This window comes from Podarcis melisellensis (assembly GCF_964234715.1).
Source record: "Podarcis melisellensis genome assembly, chromosome: 8".
Lineage (NCBI taxonomy): Eukaryota > Metazoa > Chordata > Lepidosauria > Squamata > Lacertidae > Podarcis > Podarcis melisellensis.
Genome location: NC_138540.1, coordinates 63181005 through 63204599, shown reverse-complemented (window position 1 = coordinate 63204599; position 23595 = coordinate 63181005). Strand labels below are relative to the sequence as shown.

The window sequence follows — 23595 nt, the reverse complement described above, 5'->3', positions numbered from 1 at the left end:
CAATAGTTATTTGTTCTGTTGTTACTTGATGTATTGCATTCATCAACCTTTGCAATAATTGATTCTAAAATGACACATATCTATATTACGGAAGACATTTTTATTATTCTGCACCTCGATATTCTTGAAAGGCGAGGAAAAACAACAGCAACTATGCACTTTGTTGTTGTTGTCTAGTCGTTTAGTTGTGTCCAACTCTTCGTCACCCCATGGACCAGAACACGCCAGGCACTCCTGTCTTCCACTGCCTCATGCTGGTAGCTTTGAGAACAGTATCCAACCATCTCATCCTCTATCGTCCCCTTCTCCTCGTGCCCTCCATCTTTCCCAACATCAGGGTCTTTTCCAGGGAGTCTTCTCTTCTCATGAGGTGGCCAAAGCATTGCAGCCTCAGCTTCAGGATCTGTCCTTTCAGTGAGCACTCAGGGCTGATTTCCTTCAGAATAGATAGGGTTGATCTTCTTGCAGTCCATGGGACTCTCAAGAGTCTCCTCCAACACCATAATTCAAAAGCATCAATTCTTCGGCCATCAGCCTTCTTTATGGTCCAGCTCTCACTTCCATACATATCACTACTGGGAAAACCATAGCTTTAACTATACGGACCTTTGTTGGCAAGGTGCACTCAGGGCAGCCTTTCTCAGCCTTGGGTCTCCAGATGTTGGACTACAACTCCCAGCATCCCTCACCGCTGGCCCTGCTGGTTAGGGATGATGGGCTAGCCCCACCTGGGGATCCCTTGTGTGAGAAGGCTGCCTCCGAAGCCAAGCAGAGAAGGTGCTCAAGGCCAGTCACAATGCAGCTTGCAGCTGAGCAGGTCTCTGCCTAGCCGGTGCCTGGCTGGGAGAAAGACAGCGCCGACTTGTCTATATCCAATGGCTGATGGCTCGGCTCTTTTTGGCTCTTGCCTCTTCCCGTAGCGGGGGGCGGGGACGGGGCGGGAGAAGAGTGACACGTTTCCATGGGGAAGCTGCTGCGTGTCGCCGCGCTACGGGCCGGGGCGGGGCCAGGAGGGAACAGGGGAGGAGGGGGACCCAGGAGCTCTTAAAGGAGACGCGCCGAAGAATGCGCCCCTGTTGAATTGGAGGCGCTTTCAGAGCTGCTGGTGAGTGGGGGAGTTTGGGAGGCGGTACCGGGCAGTGTGTGTGCATTTTTATATATTTGTGAATGAAATGGAGGGCCTTGGCAATTTGAAACCTCATAGAGAAGAAAATGCTACTGACTGAGATTTTGATTTAATACATGCGATGCTGTTCGAGGGATGCTGCTCATCCTAAAAGCGGGGTGGGGGAGAGTTTTTAGGAGGGGTTAATAGGATCTCTTGGTGTTCAGCGGGGGAGGTCGGCAGCCCGGGTAGCCTCTGTGCAATCAGGTTGCCACCTTTTCCTGATGGCTCTGCTCGTGTGCTTTTAACAGCAGGCTGGAGCATTAGCAAATGAGCAGCTTTCCTGGCCTGCTTCACCTCCATGCAAAGGACAGCCTTCACCTGATCGTTTCCATCATGTGTCCTGCCGTGAAACAATACAGCTTTCTCCATTTACTTCCCGATACCTGTCTTAAAGGGACACGGGTGGCACTGTGGGTTAAACCACAGAGCCTACGATCGGAAGGTCAGCAGTTCGAATCCCCACGACGAGGTGTGCTCCCGTTGCTCGGTCCCTGCTCCTGCCAACCTAGCAGTTCAAAAGCACGTCAAAGTGCAAGTAGATAAATAGGTACCACTCTGGCGGGAAGGTAAACGGCGTTTCCGTGCTCTGCTCTGGTTCGCCAGAAGCGGCTTAGTCATGCTGGCCACATGACCCAGAAGCTGTACGCCGGCTCCCTTGGCCAATAAAGCAAGATGAGCGCCGCAACCCCAGAATCGGTCATGACTGGACCCTAATGGTCAGGGGTCCCTTTACCTTTACCTGTCTTAAACCACTTTAAGGGCAATAACTCAGTGGTGGAGCATCCGCTTTGCATCCAGAAGGTGTCAGGTTCCAACTCTGGCATTTCCAGATAGGGCTGGGGGCTGGCCTGTGCCTGAAACCCTGGAGAGCCACTATTAGTCCCGGTACACAAGATGCAGGAATGATTTGACTCAGTATAGGCAGTTCTCCGTATTCCTACATTTCCTGTTTGCTTTTGGGGTAATTATGCTGCAAGAGCTAGTGGAGGGTGAGTGGGGAGGTTAGTTTGCATTCCCATTCTTGCTTTCTCCTGAATCTCCAGAAATTAAATATCCGGAGGCAGGGCTGGCATCTTGCTTCTAGTGCTATGCAAGTAAACACCTGTGTGTTAAAATCAAAACAAGGCATGATAATCTGCTCTTTCCACAAGCTGGTCAGGATCACTTCAAACTGTGGACAATCCATTATATTTATAACCGACTGGTGTGGCACCTAATAAAAGACGAACAAATTACTCAGTGGAAGCTTAGGCCATAATAACTTTTGTGCTTTTCCTCTAAAGTTATAACCAGCTAAATGCTGTCTATGGGAAAGGGGCAGGGTTCAGCGCCTGGGGCACATGCTGTGTATGCAAAAGGTCCAAAGTTCAATGCTCAGCATTTCCGGGTAGACCTGGGAAGCATACCTGCTTGAAACCCTGCAAGGCAGTTACAGTGGTAACTCGGGTTAAGAACTTAATTCGTTCCGGAGGTCCGTTCTTAACCTGAAGCACCACTTTAGCTAATGGGGCCTCCTGCTGCCACTGCGCGATTTCTGTTCTCATCCTGAAGCAAAATTCTTAACCCGAGGTACTATTTCTGGGTTTTGTTGTTGTTTAGTCATTTAGTCGTGTCTGACTCTTTGTGACCCCATGGACCAGAGCACACCAGGCACTCCTGTCTTCCACTGCCTCCCGCAGTTTGGTCAGACTCATGTTTGTAGCTTCGAGAACACTGTCCAACCATCTCGTCCTCTGGGTTATTTCTGGGTTAGCGGAGTCTGTAACCTGAAGCATCTGTAACCTGAAGCGTCTGTAACCAGAGGTACCACTTTAGTTGCCTGTCAGTGTAAAAGCCAATAGTAAACTAAATAGACCAATAGTCTGACTCTTCAGAAGGCAACTTCCTATGTTTTAGAATAGGTAGTAGTAGGAGAAACCAGTGTGTTGCAGGGAGTCAGGTGTGTTCAGTGTACCCCAATGTTTTCTTTACACAGAGATGCACTTTCCCCATTGCATAATCTCTGTCTGTAGGTTTCAGATCGCCTAGCATCACATATAGAGGGAAGATTTTGCTTCTCTGCAGTGATGAACTTTTCTGTAAAGGAAAAATTTCCTTCTAGTAGCAGCCAGCATGGAAATATCTGGAGTGTGGATGATGTCCTCAAAGTTGTGTCTATACAAGCTGTTACTCTTGAGTTTGGCAATTAATACATTGTAACAGATTACTAAAGAGTTTGTTAGACTAGAGGATACTGTTGTTGAAGCAATGTGATTCGCATTTCTTTTCTTTCATTAAAATTGATGTACTTGGAATTAGGCCCCTCGCTGCACGTGACTTGTGCTGGGAGTATATTGTGGTTTGATGGCTGTTTGGGGTGATATTAAGGTGTGTGGCAAAACTTTCCCTTTCCTCCTGAGGCTACACCTGTGTGCTTTGTTTGGAATGCAAGTTCTTTTTTAAAAATGGTTTTTATTAAAGAATTTCTTGGGTCACAAAGATGTTTTCAGATCATAAAGTCTTTTTTTACAGATCGTTTTTATTCGATGTGAAATTTTAATGCTGTATACAGTATATGGTGGGCGGGGAGAGAGATGAGGAGAGAAGAGGGTAGTAAACATTCATTCTTTTACAAAGTATATGTGTGAGGTTTTTGGAACGTAAGTTCTATGCAGGATATGTTTCATGTTATACTCACTTTCCCCTTGTATTTGAAATTGGACCATAAAATAAAAAATCGAAGATATCATATTGAAGTCATACTTGGCATTGTAACCTGTGGCCCTCCAGATGTTGTTGGACTCCAACTCCCATCAGCCTCAGCCCACATGGTCAAAGGTGAAGGATGATGGGAGCTGGAGTCTAACAGTTTCCCCACCCCTGCCCTCTTGTTGTCAGGAAGGTTTGGTCACTTTCAGCTTTATCCCCGACTGAGCTTTCACATACAGAACTGGGTGAGTGCCACTGAGAAATGAGCAAGTTGGACCTGCATAGCTCCATCCCTTCATCTTCATATTCTTGCATCATGTTGGTGTGATACTATGGCCAACAAAGACTTTGCACATCATGCTGAGCCAAGCCATGGATTAGCACAAATGCATGGGCTGTGGGAGAGGAGATTGAGGTCACTTTGCTCCCTGCCAGTCAATCTGTAGATGTGCTGGGACAAGCTACTGTTTGCCTTACTTAGCATGCTATCTGAAACAGGGCTGGTGGTTTGAACCTATGGTTTACAGCTCTTGGTTAGACCAGGGGAGCTTAACCATGAGCCTGGGTTCAGACAACATGTCAAGCCAAACCATGGCTTGTCCTTTTGGTTAACTAATTACCAGCACTGCATAGCTGCCTTGAAGATAAGGGAAGTGGTTTAAATTTCCCTCTGGTGCTATTTCCTTGATCTAAATCTTTGCCCCTGCTCCCTCCTGCATACAGGTTTCAGAATGAACAGTGGTTGGAAGGGGGAGATTTCAGAGTAAGGAAAAGGCATGAGTGACGAAGGTCAACCTTCCCTCTGTAGCACCCCTTCGGCGATGCAGATGCTGTGAGCTGTGAGCAGCTTGTAACTCACAGTCCTAGGATAAATTTTGGCTCTTGCCGGTTAATAAACGGAAGCTGTACAGGGTTCATTAATGATATGATAGAAGATTTTTCTGGTCATTGCAAGAATAAATAAATTTTCTAGACGTGTCTCCACAATCTGGTTTAAAGCAATTTGTACCTGTCAAAATTCACAGACATGCCAATAAAGATCTGTCTGTATTATACATGCTTTCCCCCCCTGCTAGTTGATCTACTACCTGGATTTTTGCATCTTGCCCATCACAGTGTCTCTTTGTTGTTTGTACATGGTCTGACTGAAATCAGGTTTCTTCTTGCTTCTCCTACAGTTGTTGACAGCTTGTGGTTCTTCTCACATAACTGAGTCACCTTGACTTGTCCTCATTCATTGGGCTGTTAGAGTTGCGCTCAAATTGTGGAAGAGAGGGCTGTGTGTACTCAAGGTGTGCCAGCAGAGCCAGATGGTCCTGGTGTGGCATTGCTGGTGTAACTGCAGTACAGCTTGTATACCTACCACCTTCTAAAGTCTCCTCTGAACCAACCTGGACCCAGGGAGTGTCATCTGAAGCCCTTAATCGTGTGTTCCTTCCTCAGGATGTCCAGGGGTGGCAACACAAGAACAGGTCTTTTCTGTGATGGCTCCCAGCTTGTGGAATACTCTCTCCAGGGATGCTTGCCTGGCACCATCATTACATAGCTTAGAAAAACATTTGGCTGTTAATTATCTGTGGTTTCCTTGATAGAATTGCCCTTTTGATTTTGCTTCAAATGTTTTTCTTTTATGCTGGTTTTACTGCATGTGTTTCTTTGCTTATATACCGTAAGTTGCTTTGAGTTACCTTGGTAAAAAAAGGGACCAATATATCTAATTAATAATAATATGAAAAGTCCGTGCCTGAATCCATCTACAGCGGTACCTCGGGTTAAGAACTTAACTCATTCTGGAGGTTCGTTCTTCACTTGAAAGTGTTCTTAACCTGAGGTACCACTTTAGCTAATGGGGCCTTCTGTTGCCGCCACTCCGCTGGAGCACGATTTCTGTTCTCATCCTGAAGCAAAGTTCTTAACCCGAGGTACTATTTTTGGGTTAGCAGAATCTGTAACCTGAAGCATCCGTAACCTGAAGTGTCGGTAACCCGAGGTACCACTGTACTATTCTAATGATTACTGTTTGTTGTTGTTGTTGTTTAGTCGTTTAGTCGTGTCCGACTCTTCGTGACCCCATGGACCAGAGAACGCCAGGCACCTCTGTCCTCCACTGCCTCCCGCAGTTTGGTCAAACTCATGCTGGTAACCTCGAAAACACTATCCAACCATCTCGTCCTCTGCCGTCCCCTTCTCCTTGTGCCCTCCATCTTTCCCAACATCAGGGTCTTCTCCAGGGAGTCTTCTCTTCTCATGAGGTGGCCAAAGTACTGGAGCCTCAGCTTCACAATCTGTCCTTCCAGTGAGCACTCAGGGTTGATTTCCTTCAGTATGGAGAGGTTTGATCTTCTTGCAGTCCATGGGACTCTCAAGAGTCTCCTCCAGCACCATAATTCAAAAGCATCAATTCTTCGGCGATCAGCCTTCTTTATGGTCCAGCTCTCACTTCCATACATCACTACTGGGAAAACCATAGCTTTAACTATACGAACCTTTGTTGGCAAGGTGATGTCTCTACTTCTCAAGATGCTGTCTAGGCCTGTCATTGCCCTTCTCCCAAGAAGCAGGCGTCTTTTAATTTCGTGGCTGCTGTCACCATCTGCAGTGATCATTGAGCCCAAGTAAGTAAAATCTCTCACTGCCTCCATTTCTTCCCCTTCTATTTGCCAGGAGGTGATGGAACCAGTGGCCATGATCTTCGTTTTTTTGATGTTGAGCTTCAGACCATATTTTGCGCTCTCCTCTTTCACCCTCATTAAAAGGTTCTTTAATTCCTCCTCACTTTCTGCCATCAAGGTTGTGTCATCTGCATATCTGAGGTTGTTGATATTTCTTCCGGCAATCTTAATTCCGGCTAGGGATTCATCCAGCCCAGCCTTTCGCATGATGAATTCTGCATATAAGTTACTGTTTACTGTTTAGGAGAGTCTAATTATCATAGAATTGTAGAGTTGGAGGAGACTCCTGCAGGAGAGTCTAATTAGACTCTCCTAATTAGGAGAGTCTAATTATCATAGAATTGTAGAGTTGGAGGAGACTCCTGCAAGTTCAGCCTCCTGCAACACAGGAATTACAGATAAAGAGTCCCTGAAAGATGTCTAGTGAAGCTCTATTTAAAAACCCCCAGTGAAGGAGAGTCCTTCAGATATTTGAAGATGGCTATCATCACTTCTCGGCCTTCTCTTCTCCAGGCTAAACTTACCCAACTCCCTCAGCCATTCCTCCTAAGGCTTTATTTCCACTTGCAGGTGTCTGGCCTGCCCAGGTGAGTTCCAGTCCATCATGCCACTCCCCCTTTTATCTCTGACCAGGAACTGTGTGACTTTGGTGTCTCCATATCCTGTTCTCTGAAGCAGGTTGGCTCCCAGCCATGTAACTGACTCTGCACACCCACAGGGTGTGACTGTGTTTCAACATACCTGCGATGGGGGCCAGAAAGTAGATTGAACTGGCATGGATCTTAATTCTCTTGTTCCCTGCAAAAGCAGCAATGCAGGAATTGAGCCAACGACATTTTTACCTCCCTGCTCCTGCAAAACAACAACAACAAAAAGCAAATGTAGCTTTTCCAGACATAAAGATACACAGAAATGGGAAAAGCTTTCTGTTACATTTGTGCTTTTCAGGCTGTTGTTAAAGGCGCAGGGGCAGAACCTGTCAACATATTTTTAAAAGTTGGCTAAGTTGGAGGGTGCTGGGAACTGCACGGTTGTCGGAAGCACAATATATCCATTGCCTGTCCTGGCAATCAAAGCTTAAACGTTAATCACCCTGCAGCAAAGGTTGCAGATTATAAAGCAGAAACGGATTGAAAACATGGTTTTGGGCGGAGGCGCAAGTGAGGTTACGCCAGGGCAGTCCCAGAAGGGGCTAAGCAGATGGTCTCTTCAGCCAGGAGAAATGGCAGGGGGAACACATCATAGCTGCTGGCTATCACCAGGGCTTCTGTTTTGGCTAATCACGATTTAAAATAGTAAAAACAATAATCCAAATACAATATTGGATCAAATGTGCTTGCAGGAGCGCCAAAGTCCACACAACTGCTTTATTATGGTGTGTAAATGGGCCTGAGGCCCTGGAAGAAGCTCATATGCTGAGATTGTCATAGGAGCATCTGAACACAGGAAGCCGGTCCTTCTTGCAACTAGCAGTGGCTCTGCAGGGTTTCGTAGGGGGGGGGGTCTGTCCCACGTTGAGATGCTGGGGATTGAACCTGGGATTGTTGGCATGCAAAGAAGGTGCTCGACCGCTGAACTGCAGTTCTTTTTGCCAGCCATTTCCTCACGCCTGTTCCTATTTCTCTTTTAGGAAGTGGTGGGGATTTTGTGGCGGATGCCTTTGTAAGAGTTATGTTAATGGGCATTACATGTACACTTGGGTCCTTCGTATTTCCTCTGCTGGGTGTATAAGCCAGCCTTTCTCAACCAGGTGCTCTCCTCCAGATGTTCTGGGTTCCATCAGCCTAGCCTAAAACATCTGGAGAGAACGAGGTTAAGGGAGGCTGGCCTGGGCATTAGGCATGTTTCTGGTTTCAGATTGTCATGCTCTGCATCTCTTCCATGACCTTGTTCCCACCTTGTTTTTAGTTTAGTTTTTAATCGTTCATTTCCATAGTGGTATCAGCACTTTACAGTGTATAAGTCATTGCCCCCATGGCATTTCCAATCTGTAATTGGACTCAGTGGGCAGCGGATGCAACAGAGGAAGGGACGAAATGGGGATAAAATATGTATTTCTTTCAGTTGCATGTGGCTTCAGTAGGATATTGGGGTGGGGTTGTGCCAAATATTTCACAGAAAAGATGGGGGTGGGTTTTGAAGGGGGAGAGGTGGTATCAGGCTGGCATTGTAGGAGGCAGTCTCTAGCAGAGAGAGGAAGGATGGAGTCTTTTGAGAAAATGTTTGGTTGGTTGAGGGTGGTGGAACTGAAGGAGGGAAGATCACGGACAAGAGTTTATTGAATACTGTGAGGAGGGAGCAAGGCCAAGAAGGGCTTTGAAGCTAAGGACAGGATGCTCTTGCTGGATCCAGAAATAGACAGGGACCCAATGTGTTCCCATTTTGCAGATGAAGACAACTGAGGCTCTGGGGTAATCTGGCCAAGGCTGCTCAGGAGCCTGCCTGAGGCTCAATTTGAACCTTAGTCCAAGCCTAACAGCCCAGCCACATCTCTGCGATGATTTCCCCCCAACATGAATGCTTTTCTCTGTGTATGTGTATTTGGATATTCTTTCCGTTGGCCTTTGGAGTGAGCCCAGTTTGTCTAGTTGGCTTAGTCTTCTCAGCTGCTACTCTGAGAGCTTCTATTCCAAGCATGACGCTGAACCTTGCCAGCTCAAGAAGACTAAAAGCTTGTCTGTTCTCTGGAAAAAAAAAATGTCCATTTGGGAGGATGAAACACCCCTCCACCCCTTCCTGCTCCAGCCCCGCCTTTCTCTCCAGGGAGCAGAAGGACAGAAACCTCTTTCAGTGGGCAGAAAGGTGGGGCTGACCCATGTGTCTGCCAACTGCGAAGAGGCTCACATGCCCAGAGGTGTGCTTTTGGGCAGCTGCCCTGTGGTGTTGGCAACCCACTCTTTGGTTCTTGGGCAAAACAGGGTGGATCTCAACAAAGTGACTCATTGCCCTGGTCAGAGTCTAATTCCCCCCCCCCCTCCGTGGTTGATCCTGTCCTCTCCCCGATGACTATATTTTCGCCACACGCACGAACTGCAAGTTTCTTTGCTCCCTAGCTAAGGACAGTGTTGGTTCTGTATGGCATCTACCACACAGAGGACCCCAAAGGAGTGGGAAATAGATGATGAAGTAAATGTTGCAATTTACTCCGAATTGTATTGAGGTGGAGGGAAGTTGTGGGAAGGAAGGAGGCAGGCTTGGAGGGGGTTTCATCCTGTGACATTAATGTCACATCTTCAGAGAAGATAACACTCCCCTATTTCTGTTTAGCATGCAAAGGGCGCCAAAAGACATCACGGTTCTTTTCACAACAACCCTACACTGTCTTAGCACAGTTTTAGTGTCCTGAGTACCTCAACACCACTGGAAGCCCATCTTCTGAAACATCGCTGTCTGATTTCCAAGTCTGCCGTTGCAGCCTTAAAGACTTGAAACTTGCTATGTTCCCTTATTAAATATGAGCCAAAACACTCAGGATGCTGACTTCTGGGCCTGAAAAGAATGTCACTACTTCCCCAGTGCAGTCGTGATATATGAAAGCTGTGTGCATTCATTCTGTGCAACACCTGCCTTGACTCAGGCTGGATTTTCGCCTCTTGTGCCATCCAGGCAGTTATCAGTTGGGGGCACCTACATCCTTCCTAGGTCCTCTGTGAAAGCTTTTGCAGCCCTGAGGTTCCCATGAAGGCCCTCATCCCTCCTCTCTCAAGCAGCTTCCATGTCCCCTTTCAGGTGAGAATGTCGGAAAAGATCCTTGTGACGGGCGGAGCCGGCTACATCGGGAGCCACTGCGTTCTGGAACTGGCTGAGGCCGGCTACACCCCTGTGGTCCTGGACAATTTCCACAATGCCATCCGAGGTAAGGAGGCAGCCAAGGCCAGGGCTGGCAGCAAATGGTTTGACAGGGATTTAGAAAAGGGCCATAGCTCAGTGGTAGGGCACCTGCTTTGGATGTAGAAGGTCCTACGTTCAATCCCTGGCAAAAGATCACACCTGATGTTTATCCAGAAGAATGGAGAAGTTCCATCTCCTGAAACCATGAAGAGCCGCTACCATTTCATGCAGACCAGCCTTCTTCAACTGTGGGTCCTTTGATTCTGTTGGGACTGCACCTCCCATTATCCCTGGCCATTGGCAAAGGTAGCTGAGGATGATGGGAGTTGTAGTTCAGTAACATCTGGGGACCTGAGGTTGAGCTCTGATGAACTAGATGGACCTCTAGGAATGCAGGAAGCTGCCTTAAGCTGAGCTTAGGCCGTTGGTCTATCTAGCTCAGGGTTGTCTACAGTGACTGGCAGCAGCTCTCTGGGAATCCTACCTGGAGATGCTGGGGATTGAACCTGGGACCTTCTGCATGGAAGGCAGATGCTCAACCACTGAGCTATGGCCCTCCCAATGGTCCGACTCAGCAAAGGGAGATTCATAATTGAGCAAAGCCCCTTAAGCCAGAAGCATTAGCTCCACCCACTGATTTGCAGAGGCAAAGGGCTCTTTAACCCTCTCTTTCCCAGCGTGGCAACACAGACTTTGGCCTTCCTCTTCCTAGGCCTCCTCATTCACTTACTTGAGATACAGACAAAAGGTCTCCATTTTTCATCCAACCTCCCCCCATGAACAGCAACTGGGTCAGTGGTAGGATTTTGTTTTTCTGCACCTCAGCCAGTCATCTGACCAGGCCACTATTGCTCCACCTGTGGAAGGGATCAAGAGCAGCAACATTGGCTGCACTCACCCATTCACAAAAGCAGAGGTTTATTTAACTCTTTAGGACCAGGAGGGGAAACCTCCAGATGTTTGTGGTTGACTACAGCAACCATTATTCCTTAACCATTGACTGTCCTGGCTGGGACTGACAGGAGTTGAAGCCCAACAATTGGGGGGGGCACAGGTTCCCCATCCCTGCTCTAGGCTGGAACGTGGATGGAAAGTCCCTGAAGGCTAGACCAAGCTCCTGGACCACCAGATGCCTATCCCAATCCTAAGAAGGGGATCATAGATCTGGATCATAGAATCTTAGAGTCATAGAGTTGGAAGAGACCACAAGGGCCATCGAGACCAACCCCCTGGATGTGTGAGTCCTTTCAGTAGTGCTGTTACGATAGTTTAAGTCCTTAGATGGAAACATGTATTTACCTCACAATGTGATCATTAGCCCAGCCGTTCTATATTTGAGGGTCCCCCACCCGTTCACTCTGCTGAGTGGGGGCCCCTGGGTTTCTGCCCCCCAAAAGGCACCACTAAGTCTTACTCATTGAAGAGGACAGCAGTGATTTGGGAATCGGGTCCACTTTGGCATGGTGTCAAAAACAGTCTTTCTCCCCAGGGGGCAGCACGGTCCCCGAGAGTATTCAGCGGGTGGAGGAGATCGTGGGCAAGAAGATCCCATTCCAGGAACTGGATGTCCTCGATGAGGCAGGTCTCCACAACCTCTTCAAGAAGGTGAGGGCCTGATCCTACAGCTTAATGTTTCCTTCCCCATTGCACCTATTGAGATGGGTCAGAGCATCGCCCCCTTCCCCCCCCACCAATGGGGGCACTATTCTGGCTTACTTTTTGCTCTCTGGGTGGCATCAGGGCCTCCTCAGTGGTGGTCCCCTAGATTTCTTGTCTACACTGTATTGGACTACACTTTGGGCTGGCAGGAGAGGGGTTCCATCTCTCCTGCCTCTGCTGTCTGTTCACCCCCCCTGTTGCTCCCCTCCCTCCCCACAGCACTCCTTTCAGCCTCTGGGGAGATTTCATTGTTCCCAATGTGCGTGCATCTTTGTGTCGCTGCCATGCTGCTCCCCCCAACACCCCTGCGGTGTTTATTTCTGGCCCATTTATTTATTTATTTTGTATACCGCCTTTCACCTGAAGGATCACAGGGTGGTTCAAAACATGATAATTTTGTATTTTGTAAATACATAATAAAAGCAAGAACAAAAATAAACCAATAGCCCCCTTTCCCACAAACACATGGGATGTTAATTAGCCAAAGGCCTGTTTCTAGAAAAACATTTTTGCCTAAAGATATGTGGCAAAAGTGCCAGTTGTGCCTCCTTGGGCTTTGCTGGGGAGCCACAAGTGACACCTGTCAATCCCAGAACTCAGAAGTGGCATCTGCACCACTCGGGAGCCACGCAGCCCTGTTGTGGGTTGTGTCAGGCTGGCATCTGCCTCTCCTGCCAGAGATGCAGGACATCTGGCTCTGGTCAAAGCTTGGGCCAAAAGCCCTTTGAAATCACTACACAAAATGGCATTTCTCATAAAAGAAAAGCACCACAGGGGTTTTTGCTCTCTTCCGGCTTTTCATTAGGGGAACATTTTAAAAAAATAAAATGGGCACGTATAAATAGAAAACGTACTATAGCCTCCGCAAAAGTATTCTTAAGGCAGTTCCCCCTTCTGTTTCCCGGCAGCACAATTTCTCTGCCGTGATGCATTTTGCAGGCCTCAAGGCTGTGGGAGAGTCTGTCCAGATGCCGCTGGAATATTACAAAGTGAACCTGACTGGGACCATCCGATTGCTGGAGGTGAGCAGGAACATGGCTTATTCCACCAGTGTTTAAAAGGCTTCTGTTATAAGTCTGGGTTTGCAGGAGGACGTCAACTGCAGGAGGCCCTTCTCGTGTGTGGCACAGATACCTGTCAGAGCAGCTTACGGCATCACGTGCGACAGGCTTTCCATAGTGTCACTCAAGGCGCCATGTTGGCCTGGAGGAAGGCTGGTCAGGGGTTGGATGTGGCCTATCTGTTGGCCCGCCCTGGCCTGGGAAAGTGCTGTTCACCCATCATCAGGGCTTCCTCCTGCTCTTGAGGAATCACTTTCAAACAGAACCGCTGCTAAATAGAGCATGGCTAGCTCAGTGCCCTTCGACCTTCGCTCCCCGACTCTTGTTGGACTCCCATAATCCTCAGCCATCTCAGTGGTCAGGGATTATGGAAGTTGCAGTCCAACAACATCCAGAGACATCTGGAGGAAGAGCACTGAGGTTGTCTGCATTCCTCCACAGGCCATGAAAGAGCACGGGGTCAAGAACATTGTGTTCAGCAGCTCAGCCACAGTATACGGCGACCCGGCCTACCTCCCCCTTGACGAAAACCACCCTGTGGGAGGCTGCACAAACCCTTACGGGAAATCCAAGTATTTCATTGAGGAGATGATCCGAGACTTGTGCAAGGCAGAACCGGTGAGTGAGCAACGTACCACACCACCAACCCCCTTATAACACAGGGGTACAACTGTCCTCAGCAGTATTTTCTGGGTTTTTTTTCTTTTTTTCTTCTAAAATAATCTTTATTGTCTTTTTTGCAAAAACTCATATAGCATTAATTTTATTTCATTACTTCTGGAACTAATGGAAGGAAAGGCATATATTAAGAATCCACAAGTACATGGCCTTATAATAACAGCATAAGCCTATCCATTTAGCTTAGTTTATCTGCCCCAGTATATAAAAACATATATTGAAAATATAATTGACATAATCCGGAGATTGATTACAAGTAATTTCATATAAATGAATTGTGTCTGGGCATATAATATTTAAGTGGATCATTGATCCATGGCCCAGTGGCATAGCGTGGGGGGTGCAGTGGGGCCGGCCGCACCGGGCGCAACATCTGGGGGTTAGGGTTAGGGGGCGCAAATCCACGGGTTAGGGGGCGCAAATCCACGGGTTAGGGGGTGCAAATTACTTGCCTTGCCCCGGGTGCTGACAACCCACGCTACGCCACTGCCATCGCCACCAAACAGTGGCCAGATCCTCAGAAGTGGCTTTACCTCTTTGTACCTTTGAGTGACGTGTTAGTTTTTCTGATACCACTATAAATAAAAGCTTTTTATCTCATGTTTCTAAAGTCAGACTTGTGCAAGGCAGAACCGGAAAGCATGTCCCAGAGTCCTCCATACAGCTCTCCTGGGCGGTATTTTCTGATCCGATCTCTTGTGCTGCTTCTCTCAGGACTGGAACGCGGTTCTCCTGCGATACTTCAACCCCATTGGAGCCCACGAGTCGGGGAGAATTGGCGAGGACCCCCAGGGCACCCCAAACAACCTGATGCCCTACGTTGCTCAGGTACCCAAGACCCCCCTGGGAGAGTTTGCTCTGTTCCACCTCTTGCACAGCGAGTTTCTCCTGCTAACTCCTGTGCCTTCTTGTCGTTTCTTCCTTCTGTTCACTCCAGGTGGCTGTGGGGCGCCGAGAGTACCTGAGTGTATTTGGGGATGACTATGATACAGTGGATGGGACTGGTGAGTTGCTTGGAATCACCCTAGCTTGAAAGGAAAGATACCTCCACCCCTAAATCTACTTGAAACACGGCACTGGGAAGTTTGGAGATGTGGAAGCCATAGAGGTTAAGGGCCTCTAACCCTAGTGGTTTATAGACACACATAGGCACGGGGGTGTTTTCTCCTTTTGTATGTGTTCTAGGGCAGAGATGGGGAAACTTTAAGGGGAACCTTTTGAGGGTCACAGGCCAGTGAAGGGCAGGGCCAGGAACAGCAAACCTGGGTGGGGCAGTGAACATGAATTGTCCCCTTATAAAGGGATGCAGGTGGCGCTGTGGATTAAACCATAGAGTCTAGGACTTGCCTATCAGAAGGTTGGTGATTCGAATCCCCGTGACGGGGTTGCTCGGTCCCTGCTCCTGCCAACCTAGCAGTTTGAAAGCACATCAAAGTGCAAGTAGATAGATAGGTACCGCTCCGGTGGGAAGGTAAACGGCATTTCCGTGCGCAGCTCTGGTTCGCCAGAAGCGGCTTAGTCATGCTGGCCACATGGCCCGGAAGCTGTACGCCGGCTCCCTCAGCCAATAAAGCAAGATGAGTGCCGCAACCCCAGAGTCGGCCACGACTGGACCTAATGGTCAGGGGTCCCTTTACCTTTACAATAGGCTAGTTTTGAAACACCCGTCTCTGTCTTCCATCCAGGCAACTAAGAAGCAGAGCACCTTCCAGCCAGGCAGAAGCAGTCTGGTTGCAAGCGGTAGCCTGTGAGGGGTGTGGCCTGGGGAGAGTCTCATTCCCAGAGTGGTTTAACAATCCCTCTTCCCAGCGAACTCTGGGAATTGAAGCACTGGGAGGGGAATAGGGGGTCTCCTAACAGCTCCCAGCACCCTTGGCAAACTGGAATCCCCATAATTCTTTTTTGGAAGCCCTGTTTAAAATCAAACTTGGCAAATCCATGATCTGCTTGGAAAATCTTCCCTGGGTTGTTCCTTTCATTTCATAGCAGGATAGTGTCTGTATTTATCATCCCTCCTTCTGATGATAAACCAGTTCAGCCTTCGCCATCCTGGTGGCGACTCAGCTAGCTGGGCTGATGGGATCATCTGGAGGCTACCAGGTTGGCAAAGGTTGAACTAAGTAAGATGTAAGCCTACCCAGAGGGGGGTGGCCAGTGCGCTGGCTAATGGGTTTCCTCCTTCTTCTGCAGGCGTCCGGGATTACATCCACGTGGTGGACCTGGCCAAAGGCCACATTGCGGCTTTGAAAAAGCTCAAGGAGAACTGCGGCTGCAAGGTAGGGAAGTGCATAGACTTGGACAGTAGCACTGCTTCAATCCCTGTTGTGTTCTGCTGGAGCTCTTGTCACCTAGATTTTGGGAGCATCCTTGCTTGCAGACTCCAGGCACTTCTCCTAATTTGTTCAGGAGACATGCTCAGTTTAGGCGGGGGTGTGTCCAAAATTTTGTGCCAAGAAAGTTCCACCACCCTATATTATTACGCACACTTCCCGTTTCACAGAATGCTTTTTCCATGAAGACTTTGGCATGGCTCCTTAGTTACTTCCCACAACCTACAGAAACTAAGCTCAAGGGATGTGTACCTGAAAAGTGAATGCATTTCCTTCCTATAGACCCTTCCCTTGTGGTGCAGTTTTTCCTATATTTGTAAGTTCCTCGGGACAGGCACCTGGAAAGTGCCGCACAGGGCAATAAGGTCGACAAAGCCTTTGTCACAAGAGTTGCATCTTTGCAGATATACAACCTTGGAACCGGCACCGGCTGCTCAGTCCTGCAAATGGTGAAGGCAATGGAGAAGGCGTCGGGAAGAGAGGTAGAGTATCGGGACAACCTGGGTTCCAGGAGGGGGGATTGAACTCCTGTTAGGGTCTAGGTAAAGGGGACCAGAGAGAGGAAGGCATTGCCAATTGGCCAACCCTCGCTGGGCCCACCCGAAGCAGAAGTCTGGTTCAGCCTTCCCCAACCTGGTGCCCTCCAGATGTTCAAGGACACATTCCAGCAATGCAAAAGCACTTGAGAGTGGACCAAGGCCAGGAAGGGGAGTGGCCTGGAGAAGTCCTGCATTTTGCCCCTGGACTGGAGGCTCCCCACACATTTTAGCACTTACCAGACCATTGCCAGGCTGTTCTGTTCACAGTGCTAGTTATGACAGCAAGATCAGGTTGGCTATCAAGCCAGGTCTCCATATATGGCTGATGAGTTGCATCCACTTTTCTGCAGGGCTGGGGAGAACCTGTGGCCTTCTAGATGATGTTGGGGATGATGGGAATTGGAATCAAATGACTTGCCACAGGTTCCCACCCCTGCTTTAGGGGCTCATAGGCTATTTAGCCTGTGCTAAAATAATAAATGCCTGCCATACCTGAGGTAGCTTTCAGTATTTTGGGATCCAAAATCTGCCTCCTTTGATATGAGGCAAACATGGCCTCTTTGATCTGCGACCCTGTTTAAAAAGAGTTGGCATAAAACTGGGGCTAGAATGTGTACCTTTAAATTTTAATACTGGGACTATAGAGAGGCACATTGCTCCCCTCTGCCAGTGGCACGACCAGCCCACCTACTATGCAGAATGCAGGGTGCTTTTGAGTTTGGTCTAGGAGCCTCACACTAGAGTAGAGAACGTCAACCAGCGCTTTAGTCTTCTGGAAGGAATGCCATTGTGATTAGGTTGCAGATAATTGAATATTAAGCAGCTTACCAATGATTGCCTTTAAATAAATGAAAAATGCTCTCCCTAGTGAGGTCCACCTGGCACCATCATTAACATCCTTCCAACTCTCTTCTCCCATGCATTTGATGGTTTATGATAAACGTTTTGCTTATTGCTGTTGGCGATTTGCTTCACTGTAATGCATATTTTTTTCATTTTCATTCTTTGCCTGTGACACTTAATTTGTTATGTCTGAGAGGGTTTTATTTTGTAGTGAGAGACTAATAAATCAAAATTATAGTACTACTAATAGTAATGTGTCTTATCATCTTGGCTGCTGCCCGGGTCAGTTTCCCATTGCTTAATGACAGGCTGCGGTCTTTGTTCTAGATAAACTACAAGATTGTTGCACGTCGGGAAGGAGACATCGCCTCCTGTTACGCCAACCCTGCCCTAGCTGAACAGGAGCTGGGCTGGAAAGCTGTTTTTGGCTTGGACAAAATGTGTAAGTGGAGCCTCCCCAACAGAGGGCCATCTGCCTGCTCCTTTTCTGCCAGCCTTTGCCTCCCCCTTCTTTATTCCTAGGGGCAGAAGCTGGAGAAATAAATGGGTTTCCATTCCCTCCTCCTTAATTCAACCAAGTTGCTTCACCCGCCACTGTTCACCTGGAGCCTCATGGGGTGGGATGTTCCATTGACATCTGCATGCAAAGAATCCTGCAGGATCAGGCCTGTAGCCCAGCTAGCCTAGCATCCTGCTCTCACTCACAGCAGCCCACCAGGTGCCTCAATGGGAAGCCCACAAGCAGGACCTGAGTGCAACAACATCTCTTCCCCTTTGCAATTCCCAACGACTGGTATTCAGAGGTATATGCAGCCTCTGGCACTGGAGGTAGACCATAGCTATCACAACCAGTAGCCATTTTTAGTTTTATCCTCCACGGATTTGTCTCTCTGCAAATCAAGGAAAGGACCTTCTCTGTAGTGGCACCCACCCCCACAGCGTGGTAGCGAATTCCAGTTTAACTCATTGCTGTTATTCTCTTGCCCTTTTCCAGGTGAGGACTTGTGGAGGTGGCAGTCACAGAACCCCACTGGCTACAGCAAGAACTAGCGCCGGGAAGATGTTGCCTGTCCTCCCCAGTGCGTGGCTGCCATGACCCAAGGGCAGTTCCAAGGGCTGTTTTGCTTTTCACTCAGGGAAGATGGTGGTTCCTGCTCATTCCTTCCCCTGCCCTTCTTCTCCCTTTTCGTAAGAGACCAAATAGACTCAGGAAGGGGAAGATTATCTTGGCCTTTTGCTGTACCCATTTCTTTAACTCTCTTGTGCCTTCTCCCTGAACCTTCTCTGCCAGCCAGGTTGGTACCAAACAGGGAGCAAGGAGCTCTGACCCTCCCATTGAGTGGGAAGACTGACAAATAAAAAGTGTCAATGGGAGCCCATGGAGGATGTCATGCTCCCCTCATTGGGGACAAACTTGGTTTCTTTGGTTTTAGAGTCCACCCTCTGCTGCCAGGTTCTTGAGATGTCCTGGTGGATGCAGGCTGCTCCATGAGGTTCTGAGCTGTGGGAAGAGGCTGCATGGAGGTATGAGTGTTAAAATGTAGTTGGAAAACGACAGCTAGGTCCATGGAGCCTTGTTGTCATTTGCTCCCTGGCTTCCTGTTTCTAAATTGTAATGCCTTCTGTAAATCAGAGGTGGGGAACCTGTGGCCCTCTAGACGTGACTGCACTACAGCTCATCATCATCCTGGACCAGTCCGGCAGGTTCCCCAATACTGATGTGACAAAGCAGTAGTAGGAGAGAAGTACACCAACTCTTTGGCAGGTGATTCAGTGAACTTTCAGGCTTATAGTTTGGTGCAGCTTTGAGGCCATGCTATGTCAAGTGACCCTTTGCAGGATGGTCTACAGACTGCCAGGCGTCACTGAGGCCGTGATGAAAATCAAGAGAGGAAAAAGAGGGGTGTCAGTTCCAAGGGCATGTCTACCACCTGTGGGAAAACACGCTTTTCAGATTAGATCAAGGGGTGCACCCCCAGAAAGCTTTGGACTGCAACTCCTATCATTCCCGAGTATCAGCTGTGATGCCTGGAGCTGTATGGAGTTGTAGTCCACAACAGTTGGATGCCACCTGGATAGGGAAATCTGGTTTGCATTGTTACTCTTCAACAGGGTAGGAGGCTGCTCCTAAGCAAACTTGGAGGGGACAAATACTGCAGCTGAATAGGAATGTAGTAACCTTTTGAAGTATCTTCTAGCAGGCAGAGGCTAAGCAAACAGGGTCGCTGTAAAGGTCAAGCCCAATATAATTAATGCTGGCTTTAGGGCTGTAGCTGCAGTGGAGGCAGGAGGAGGTAGAATCCCAGTGTGAACTGCACTAGATAATGAGGCAAATAGCTGACCTCTCATTAAGCATAATTGCACTTGTGTAGCCCCATAAAAACCAGAATCCAGAGAGTCCTGTAAAATTCAGAGCTGGCCATAATATTGCTATTCCTCTTTCACTAGGGTGAAGATGAGTGTCAAGGACTCACGGAATGGCCCCTTCTTGCAGAGTTTTGGTGAGAACCGGGCCGTTCCGATGGCAGTGGAAGTGAGGGGCAGGCAATGTATGGTGGTGGAGCAGGGCAGGGGACAGCACATTCCTGTTTCACTTCAGGTGCGCCACAGAAATGGCCACTCCAGTAAAACTAGTTCATTGAGCTTAGGCTGTGTGGCATAGGGGCCAGATCCCTAACCGGAGGGGGGCGGGGAAGCACTTCCTAAGCTCCTCTTTGGTGTTCATTGTAACTGTGACAGTTGGTGCAAAAATCTGTTAATTTCTTTGGTCAAGTAGAGACACAGGCTGTGGTCAGCCTGGAAACTCAAAAGCCTAGTCTTGCACCAGCTAGCTCAGCTCACCATCACACGTGGATTTCTTTGCAATTGCCCTCCTGCAATGCGCCTTCCTCTTTCTATATTTAATGTATTCTGAGGCAGGACATGTTTTCCTAAACCAGCCACATTTCTTGCCCCCATTGGAACCAATTATTTTGGCCTCTCTAGTGATCATCCACCACAAGTTTATAAGTAGCAATCTCTGAAGCATTATGAAAATTTTTGGTGGTGTACGGATTAAAAAAGAAAAAGAAACCAGTTGCAAAAATGGAGCATCAGCTAGGATTTGCTTGGTGGAATAAGTTCCCCTTTCTGGTCTGCCTTGATCTGTTACAACTAACTTGAATTCACACAGCAGTTTCTGTCGCGGCCAAATCAAAACCCTGCTGCAGTCATCTTGTAGCAGATAAATTACTCCAGTAGCAAAGTTGTGTGTAGCTCCTGCAGTGTAAAGCCAGATTGTGCACTTAGAAGAAATTGTGTATATAGCAGCTTTCACGAGCACAGAATGTTTTATTAGTGTAGAACTTGAGGGCAGAAAGCTTTGAGGGAAAAAGCTCTACCTGATTGACTGGAACAATGTCCTTCAACCATGGCTCCCTATCTCTTGTTGGATCACAGCTCACATAATCCACAGCAAGCATAGTTAATAGTCAGGGATAATGGGAGATGCAGCCCCAGATGTTGGATTACAAGATCAAAGAACCAGAGATTACTCTTTCTACCCTTCTGATCTATTTGTGTGTCTCTGTTGTGGTGCTATTGTTGCCATTGTGATCCCTCCATCTTAAAAAGGACTAAATACTTTATTTTTTGAAGTTAAAAAAAGAAGTCCAAGGCCAGATTTTGCACCTCTGTATTGCTAATAATCTATGATCCACCCTGCTTGCTGGCAAGCGGTTCACAGGTGAAGCTTTAACTCCCATGCCAGTTGCTAGGAGGTTTTTTATCCCCACTGCAAGCACCACCCTGTGCCTGCCTACTTAGAAGCAATTCTTAATGTGTTCTGTGGGGCTTAGAAGCTGCATAGCCTTGCCTACTGGAGTGAACAAGAGAATCCATTTGAGGCTACCATCTTTCAATGTTTGAAAACTTCATTTAAAGCTCACTGCTCCCACTGTAAGCTACATGTAGAATTGCAGCTGATTTTTCCCAATTTTGGTGGGAGGTGGGTAGTGTCATGCTATATTCCAACTACATTGGGAAACATAACCTAGTCCAAGGGTTGCCAACCTTTTGGGGCCTGTGGGGTATATTTGGAATTTTGAGAAAGTGCCAAAATGGCTGGTGGGGGTAGCCTAATTTCCCTGTTAGAGCAGCAGAGATGGTAGGTGCCCACTCTTGGGCAGCCAAAAAAAGTAGGCATAATTAAAGGGGCGTATTCAACGTAGGAGAAGCCAAGCCAAGTGCAAACACAAATTGAACAGGAAGATCAAACAGTCTCTTATGTTATGTATATTTACCAAGACCTTTTGCAGGCACTGTAGGTGATACTGGCTGGCACATTAGTACCTGTGTGCGGCGTGTTGGCAACCTCTGCCCTAGTGAGTTACAGTGCCCTGAAGAATGGCCATTTAGCAGCCTAGCTTTTTAAAGAACTCTTAAATCTGTAGTGAAACACTTCTTTATTGAGCACCAGCATCTGAATGTGCATATAATTTTTAATGTAGGCAGAAGTATTTTAGGGCAAATTAGAAGTTCAATAAAAATAGACACATTATTAAAATTGTGCCGAGTAAGTGAAGCATAATGATAGCCACTGCCACCAGAAACATGGCCAAGTAGCAGCAGAGGTGGCACTGATCCTTCTAAAAGGAGCCAGATTTTTCTGAGGTCTAAAAAAACATAGAAGGGCACTGGAGAAAATGCAATTGAATGATTATATATAACCATGTTATTCTTAGGGTCATCTGCCTGGAACACATCCCAGAAGATACTAGCAAAATGTAAATCTTGCCAGTGTAAATTTGGTGGCTTGAGACTAAGGGGGATGAGGTTTTTAAAAGGTGTGTTTTGATATGTTTTTAGATATTGCAAAATATACACGAAATGATTAACACATAGTAATAATTACTAGGCTCACTTCCAGCTTTTATTATAGCACCAGCAGTAACATGCAAGCACATCCTGGTGGTGAAACAGCGCCCACCGACGTCAATGGGACTGTTTGCGAACAAGTGGATTAAGGCTTCCTGCCCCAAAGCCAGGTATTTACAAGGCCTTGCCTAACATACTCTGAGATAGCAGAGTAAGATTAGACTGCCACCTCAAGACGCACAAGGCATCTCTCTTTGTTGAGACAAAATGTAGGCAACAGGAACTTCCTTGTCCTCACTTAAGACAGATGCCTACCACACACACCCTGGCAATAGCAAGATCTATTGCAATGAGAATGTTGCCTTGCTTGGGTTACAAGTTTCCTGTGTGATTGAGGTGGGAGTTCCTGCTCTGCATGTAATGTTCCAACTTCAGTCCCTAAACATCTCGAGCTGAAACAATTCTCAAGGAAGATAGATCTTGAACAGCCAGTGTTAAACAGAGTAAACAATACTGTCCTCAGGGCCAGCCTAAGAGATCTAGCTGCCAGTGCCAGAAAGACAAAATAATGCATGCACACAGACGCACACCCCGAGTGGCATCTCAGCCTTACTTCAGTGCTGGTGATGGAACAGCATTCTCCACTGCAACTGGTGAAACAGGCGGTCAGCTGAGGGGGTGCAAGGCGGATCACAAGGCACAAGCACACAGCGCTAGCCAACACTTCATTGCTGCTCCCTACGTCTTCAGCACCTGCCTAACAGTTGAGCTGGCCCTGACTCAATGAGAAGGGGAAGTTAAGAAAACCCCTTTCAAACCGAAGATGTTACATGGGAATAGTCTCTCCTACCCAAACCACCCACTCTGCTTCTCTATTACATAAAGCCCTTTTGTACATACAGTATTTGGATTCAGAGCCATTCAGCAGTTAGCCTCAGGAGGCTTTTTTGTGCCACAATAAGGGCTAGAGCCTTAAAAAAATTAGTAGACAAAAACAATATTTTCTAGGGAGTTTGTCTTGTGGGTCACATGTTGCACTCTAGAAATCAAAGATGGTAACTTGCAGTTTGTAGAATTCCAGTGTTGCAATAGGTATTTGGGCCTGGACTGGGAATATCTGTGATCAAATGCTAGTTCACAAATGAAGCCCACAGGGCCTTAGGTGAGTTTCTCTTTCCCCTGCTGCTCTTCATGTAGGAAAGTCACCTATAAGCATGGGTAGCTAATCTGCAACCTTCCAGATGTTACTGAACTGCAACTTCCATCAGCCCC

General features: G+C 47.6%; 1 protein-coding gene across 1 annotated transcript; it reads left to right on the top strand.

Annotated features, from left to right (window-relative positions):
* Positions 1-994: 994 nt before the first annotated feature.
* On the top strand, positions 995-18848 carry GALE (UDP-galactose-4-epimerase). The gene is made up of 11 exons (XM_081921520.1): positions 995-1105; positions 10258-10384; positions 11849-11964; positions 12927-13040; positions 13521-13697; positions 14472-14585; positions 14695-14761; positions 15948-16033; positions 16492-16569; positions 17797-17911; positions 18464-18848. The coding sequence occupies exons 2-11, from the start codon at positions 10264-10266 to the stop codon at positions 18517-18519; spliced, it is 1044 nt and encodes a 347-aa protein (XP_081777646.1). The 5' UTR covers positions 995-1105; positions 10258-10263; the 3' UTR covers positions 18520-18848.
* The last annotated feature ends 4747 nt before the right edge of the window (positions 18849-23595 follow it).